The following is a 7,648-nucleotide window of genomic DNA, read 5'->3' on the forward strand; positions in this document are numbered from 1 at the left end:
CATTCCCATAAACTGTATAGCAGGATTCCTTTTTCTTCACACTTTCTTCAGCATTTTTTGTTTGTTGACTTTTTGAAGATGGCCATACCGAGGGTCTAGAGTGGCTCATTCAAATTAGAGAATGAATGAGAGAACAAAAGCCAGGTCGGTAGGGAGAAGAGAGATGAACATCAAAGGGACATGGTAAGACCCACTGCATGGTGGCTAAGAATGGCATCTCCATTGGATCATCATCTCACAGTATAAAGAGTAATGAAAATCAGTCTCCATTCTCAAAACCAAGTCCTAGCTGCCATGAATGGTGACAAATGAATGGAACAAGGTCAGATGTCAGCCACAGATTCTTGTGTAGGACCAAAAAATGGACCAGTCTGATAAAGACCTGCTTTCTCTTTGGATACATGTGGAGGAAGTTGCATAATCCCTGAGAGATTAGAAACAGAACTTGGAAGGTGCAATGATAGCCATGAGAAGTGGGAAATGAATGAATGGGGCTAAATTACAAATCAAAAGTCACTGAGAAATTGTTGGATTGGGTTGAAAAAAGGCAGAACTGAGTTACAATTTCCAAAAATAAAATAACATTAGGAGTTCCTGTTGAGGCACAGCAGAAACATATCTGACTAGTACCCATGAGGATGTGGGTTCCATCCCTGGCCTTGTTCAGTGGGTCAGGTATCCGGAATTGCCGTGAGCTGTACTGTAGTTTGCAGATGTGGCTCAGACTCCAAGTTGCTGTGTGGTGTAGGTCAGAAGCTACAGCTCTGATTCAACCCCCTAGGCTGAGAACTTCCATGTGCTGTGGGTGAGGCCCTAATAAGCTAAAATAATAATAATTTCAATTAAACTATTGAAATGAAATTATACAAACAAAGTTCCATTTTGCTTGCCCAGGTTTTGAGGCCTATGGTGACTGAAAATTCACTTGTTATATGTACTGGTGCTTCTTGCACCCACATCCATAGAAGCCATCATAATCCATCTTTATTCACCCTTCTTCATTCATCCCAGAGGGAGGCACAAGTTTTCTCACTGCAGCAATGCAAGAAGTCCTCATCAATTGATGAGAAATGGCATGAAAGTTCAAACTTACATGCTACACATGTAATAAAGGAATGAAATTGAGGAATAAATCCTCACCCACACTCTGCCCTGCCCTAGGTTAGGGCTGACTGAGGCAAAATCAAAGTGATTTAAAGATTCCTATTCTATCATTTAAAACTTCAAGTTCCTCCATTAAGTCCTTGCGTAAAATACCATGAAATATTAATTTGTTTGACCTCAATATTTCTATGTGCTAAAATACAAATACCAGAAGAATCACACAAACTGCCATTTTTCACAACAAGACAGTATAAAATAATTCATCTGACTGCTGTTCTTTCTTATATTTTATGGAGGTATAGTTGCCTTATATTAGTTTCAGGTGTACAACATAGTGATTCTATATTTTATAGATTACATACCATATGAAGTTATTACAGTGTGATTGACTATATTCCATGTGCTGTACATTACAGCCCTGTGATTTATTCACTTTTATAAGTGGGAATTTGTGCCTCTTAATCCCTTTCACCTATTTTGCCCATATCTGCACCCCCACCTCCCACAATGTCCCCTCAATTGTGGCAACCACTGGTTTGTTCTCTGAGTCTCTTTCTGTTTTGTTATATTTCTTCATTTGTTTTGGTTTTTAGATTGCACACATACGTGAAAACAATGGTATTTTTATTTCTCTCTGTGACTCTGAATGTTTTTCTGTATAATTCATTCTTTACCTAAATTAAAAGTGTCTTTCACATCATTTTAAACCAAAGGCTTCTTCCTATTTAGTTACAGCCATTGATTTTTTTTTAATTGAAGCACATCCATTGTTCTTTCTTTCTTGCTTGCTTGCTTGATGTTTTGCTGGCTTGCTGGCTTGCTGGCTTGCTTGTGTGCTTACTTGCTTTTTAGTGCCACACCCACAGCATATGTAAATTCCCAAGCTGGGGGTCAAATGAAACTGCAGTTACAACTAAACCACAGCAACAGCAATGTGGGATATGAGCCACATGTGTGACCTATACCACAGCTCACAGCAACACCAGATCCCTAACCCCCTGAGTGAGGCCAGGGATCAAACCCTCATCTTTATGGATCCTAGTCAGGTTCATTAACCACTGATCCACAAAGGGAACTCCTGGAAGCATTTCTGATTAAACAGAATAATAATCCTTCCTTCATTCTGAAAAAAAATTATACGGAAAAGCAGTCATCACTAAAAGAGAAGAACACACAGGCAAGGAACAGCAGAAAGAGTCAAGTGATGAATTCACTCTGAGCACACGGAGATGAGGAAGAATAGAGACCAAAACATGTGTAAAGGCATGGAGCTGGCTAAATAATAGTCAATTAAGTGATCTCTTTGTCATAAATCTAATACACCAAAAGCCCAGGATAGCCATAGGATATCCATATGTTGGAAGAATTTAAAAAAAAAGGACCATGGTTACATCAGCACATGATTGGGGAACACAGATGCTGCAATTGGGAAGCACCTGATCTGATTTGGAGGTCAAATTCACACACTAACACCTGCAAAAACTTCTAGAAATTTAACTATAACAGAGTGTTTATATATTCATGTTTCTTTGCATGCATATAGATTTCTCCACAGATGTATACAAAAATTTAAGTGACCGAATTTGGCTGAAGTTAGAAATAGAGGGAAATATGGGAGGTTCTGAATAAATATGGAAAGAGTAAAGGGAATATGATTTTCTAGAAAGGAGAGGTATTATGGTGTGGGTCTATCATTGTAGCATATGAAACAAGACATGAGTAGAACTGTCCAACTGCAGCATGTCAGAGACCAAGCGGTGCAAGATGACAGGGTGTGGTTCCAGTTGATGAAAGAATATTTCTCCATGGAAGACTTTCCTCAGAGGCTGTGTGTGTGCAGGAGTGTACACACATCACCACACACCACACCTTGTAATCAGGGCCCACAAGTTTTCATGGATTTAGCAGTGAAAAGCCTATCCATATGAGACTTAATCCTGCTTATTAGTTTCTCCAAGCCCCGTTTCATGTCTTTATTTCTTAAACTGTAGATAAACGGGTTCAACATTGATGTCAGCACAGTGTAGATGACTGTTGCTATTCGGTCCTTGACAGAGTAGCTGGACAATGGCTGTAAATAGACATAACTAATACTCCCATAAAACAGAGTCACCACAGTGAGATGGGAGCTGCAGGTGGAGAAGGCTTTGCGTTTTCCAGAAGCTGAGGGGATTTTGAGGATGGCAATGAGGATTCTCAGGTAAGAGATGACAATGCAGCTAAATGGGGCCATCACAGAGGCCAGCCCTTCTGTCATGGCAACAACTCTATTGACAGATGTAGAAGAGCAGGCCAGCTTCAGAATGGGGTTCACATCACAGAAGAAGTGATGGATAACATTTGATGCACAGAAGGTGAGCCGACTCACCAGGAGGACATGCAGGAGGGAGTGAAGGTAGGAGAAAGCTGTGAAGGTGGCCAGTAGCAGCACACAGCGTCTGTGGTTCATAACAGTGACATAGTGGAAAGGGTTACAAATGGCTACATAGCGGTCAATGGCCATAGCTGCCAGGAGATAACTGTCCATGTTTCCAAAGGCCAGGAAGAAATACATCTGTGCCAGACACTCATTGTAGGAAATGGTCTTTGTCTCTGATAAGAAGTTCACCAACATCTTGGGGACTATAACTGTTGTGTAGCAAATATCAGCAAAGGACAAGACGCTTAGGAAGAAATACATGGGATTTTGGAGTTGAGGATCAGAGCGGATAGCCAAGATGATGAGCAGGTTTCCCATCACGGTGACCAGGTACATGATAAGAAAGAGGACAAAGAGTGGTTTTTGGTCCTCTGGGTGAGAGGAGAGTCCCAAGAGGATGAATTCAGAGAGTCTTGTGAGGTTGGACATTCCCATGGACGTGTATGTACCTACAGATAAACAAAACTGTCAATTGATGGTTCTTACATTATCGAGGACATGGATTTTTCCATCTTGTCCTTACACTGAGTAGGTATAAATAGAGTTTCTATTGCAATATTCTTCATCCTGAATATGGAAAAAAACAGAGCCAAAGGTGTGCTTTCACTTGTTCTTTTAAAATCTTTGAGATAAGTGATGTTCAGAAACAGATATGGAGCAGCATTGTTGAGAGAGAGAAAGGGAGAGAGGAAAAGAGAGGGAGAAGGTGGTTGAGAGTTTTATTTCCGTTTTTCTATTTTCTACTCTATGGCTGTTGATCACAGGGACCACAGAGGCAGTCTGCAAAGCAGGTTTAGGTCTGCCTCTGATTAAGGATTATCGGTGATTACACACATCTTGATAATCATAAGATAAGTTATCTAACTTGTGGTTGATGAGTAGTCATCTTTTAAAATAAAAGATGCTTCTTTCCACATCATTTATAATGGAAGGAAGAAAGCCGTTCAAAAAGCATTGAGCTGAATGTAGGCATTCCCCCTGTGGCACAACAGTATTAGCAGGGCTCTCTGGAGAACTGAGATGCAGATTCAATCCCTGGCCTGGCAGAGTGGATTAAGGATCGAACATTGTTGAAGCTGTGGCATAGGTCACAACTGTGGCTCAGTTCTGATCTCTGGCCTGGAGGCTGAGAAAGAGGAAGTGAACTTGGATGAGAAAATTCTCTCCAAACATTTGTATTCATCAGCTGATGATACAAATCCTGAGGTCAGTGGAGAGTGCTTCACAAGCAATGAGTAAAGGAAGATTCACTTTTGGAATATAGATCAAAAACCTCTAGATTTCGCATGAACATAAGTTAACTCTTTTATTTAGTATCCAGTGATGAAATATTCTCTGAGATCAGAGATTCACACCTTCTCATCAGGCATTCATTCCAAAGCTGATTTCTTACCTGGGAAGAACATGGTAGTCCTGCTTCATGTATTTAGTTCATTTTTTTTACATTATACTCTATGGGATGATTAGTCAAAAAAGAAGACAAAATTGAGCCAAGAAACAGCATACAGCAAAGGCACCTGATTGACTGCAGACAATCTTCTTGTGATTCTTGAAAGTGATGCTCCCTTCCTTGGATTCTTATGGTCTTCTGCCAGCTGTAGATACAGCTCCTGCTTTCCTCCTGGGAGCATCCTCTACTACTGTGTCACTAAGTCCCTGGTGTTTGGTGGAGGGGAGAGTATGCACACAGACATCCATTATCTATGTGCAGGACTGTCTCCACAGATTCAGGATGAATTACAAGTCTTCTCCCTCCTGGGTGGCCCCACATCCCTTTCTTCAACTTCTGGGTGTAGTGCAACTTCTTCCTCACCTGACGTAGGTGTCCAAGAAGGAAAATAATGTTCTGGACCTGGATCTTCCAACCCCTGTGAGGGCTTAACTGGGAGATGTCTCATGTACCACAGAGGATGGAGTACCAGGCAGGGACATCTGGGTCCAATCTTGCCCTTGAAACTATAAAACATCCACTCTGCCACCCCCAAATCTCTCCATTTCTCCAAAGGAAAGCTACACCCAGATTTCCTCCCTCCCACAACATGTTAGGCATCTTCTGCCTCATTGCTCTCAAGTTCAGATACAAACTGCTAGTTCAGTAGCTGTGCCCTTATGCCTCTATCCTCTAACAAAAGGGAGGGTCACACCCTTGGAAATTAACCTTAGGTCAACTTTCCTTTATCACCCAATACCCAAGTCTACTGCTAGATATTTGTTTACCATTCCCTGCTACACCACTGGGGAAAGCCATCAGCTTCAGACATTTCACTATTTAATGGATAAAAGTACACAGCACCCACACATCAGGGTCTTGACATTCCCTGCCAAATACATGGTGCTCATTGCCTGTCACTTTTTTTTTTGGTCTTTTTAGTGCTGCACCCATGGCATATGGAGGTTCCCAGGCTAGGGGTATAATCAGAGCTGTAGCTGCCAGCCTACACCACAGCCACAGCAATGCTGGATCTTAACCCACTGAGTGAGGCCAGGGATGGAACCCACATTCTCATGGTTCCTAGTCAGATTTGCTTCTGCTGAGCCACAATGGGAATTCCCAAGATTTCTGATTACATCTTATAGTTCAACCACCTCACTTCTTTCTATTTCTCCATTCATTTGTTTTTCCTGGCTAAAATACAGCCTCATACATGAAGCATACCTTGATAACCTGATTAGAATGAAATATCTGTCTTTGCTGTTTTAGTCTTATATATGAATTTCTTATAAATAAAAATCATGTTCATTGTTATATGATCTTTCATTTGAAGGCAACTAATATTTATGTACTCAGTAATTTGTAAGCCATTGTCACATGATGCACACAACAGACTCATATCCTGAGTCCTTATTGTCTCCCTTTTATGTGACTTCAACAAATAAGGTAACTAGCAAAATAAAGACTGAACCAAGGACTCTTTGAAGCCAAACCACATTGTTGGATCAATTACTGCACTAAAATGCCTCTCTATTTTGCTTTGAAAAAATTAAACATTTTTGTTAAGGAATAGCTTTCAAATGACTTAGGGAGCCAAAACTTAGTCTCATTTCTTTCTTTCCAGATAAAGCTTGAAAGCTCATTGGTGCCCTGATTCAAATCCAGGCCTTATTTCAGACACTATGTGCTATATTGCCAATTGTCCAGCTATTTTATCAATAAAATCATATCTATCTATTGCTAATGTATATACATAGTATACACACATAAAGTAAATGAGAGGAGAATGAAAACAGTATGTGAGAAAAATTAATTAGACACAAAAAAGGAAGTAATGGGGAACTGACAAAACACAAAAAGATGAAAGACATAGAAAACGAGTAATAAAATGGTAGAAGTTAAGTCCTTCCTTAGGTGTGATTACTTTAAATGTCAATGAATTAAACTATTCAATTAAAAGGCAGAGGTTGGCAGAATGGGTTTGTAAAAACAAACAGCCATGATCTGATGATAAACTGTCTACAAGTGACTCAATTTAGATCCACAGCCACAAATGGAAGAGAAAGGTTGGAAAAAGATATTCATTGAAAAGAGTAACAAAAAGAAAGCTGAAGTGGCTATGCTAATTATCAAAAAATACACTTTAAGTAAAAAAATGTTACATGAGATAAAGAAGGACATTATAGATTGATAAAAAGGTCAATACTTCAAGAAGATACAAATCCTGGTCACTCACTATGCTGTACATTAGATCTCCAGAACTAATTCATCTTATAAGTGGAAGCGTGTACTCTTCAATCAACATCTTGCCATTTCTCTCACAGCTACCCCCTCCTGCAGCCCCCTGCAACCAGTAATCTATCTACTCTGATTATGTGAATTGGATTTTTTTAGTTTCCACACACAAGTCATATCACACAGTACTGTCATTTGATGCCTGACTTTCTTTCTCTCTCTTTCATTCTTTCTTGCTTGCTTGCTTGCTTGCTTTCTCTTTCTCTCTCTCTCTCTTTCTTTTTCCTTCCTTCCTTCCTTCCTTCCTTCCTTCCTTCCTTCCTTCCTTCCCTCCTTCCTTCTTTCCTTCCTTTCTTTTTCTTTTTAGGGTCACACATGTGGCATATGGAGGTTCCCAGGCTAGGGGTTGAATTGGAGCTATAGTTGCTGTCCTACATCCACAGCCACAGCAACACCAG

At 40.2% G+C, this 7,648-nt stretch overlaps 1 protein-coding gene across 1 annotated transcript; it reads right to left on the bottom strand.

Annotated features, from left to right (window-relative positions):
- Window positions 1-2,980: 2,980 nt before the first annotated feature.
- LOC100153261 (olfactory receptor 1L3-like) lies at window positions 2,981-3,976 on the bottom strand. Its single transcript, XM_021082264.2, has one exon. It carries the CDS (start codon window positions 3,956-3,958, stop codon window positions 2,981-2,983), a length of 978 nt encoding a protein of 325 aa, XP_020937923.1. The 5' UTR covers window positions 3,959-3,976.
- Between the last annotated feature and the right edge of the window lie 3,672 nt (window positions 3,977-7,648).

Source organism: Sus scrofa, chromosome 1, assembly GCF_054392235.1.
Source record: "Sus scrofa isolate SSC_HxYL_T2T_F1_AM1 chromosome 1, Sscrofa_HxYL_maternal_Yorkshire_Landrace_v2.0, whole genome shotgun sequence".
Lineage (NCBI taxonomy): Eukaryota > Metazoa > Chordata > Mammalia > Artiodactyla > Suidae > Sus > Sus scrofa.

Coding starts and splice junctions, on each gene's coding strand:
- LOC100153261 (XM_021082264.2), bottom strand. CDS start 3,958: ATGGGAATGTCCAACCTCACAAGACTCTCTGAATTCATCCTCTTGGGA.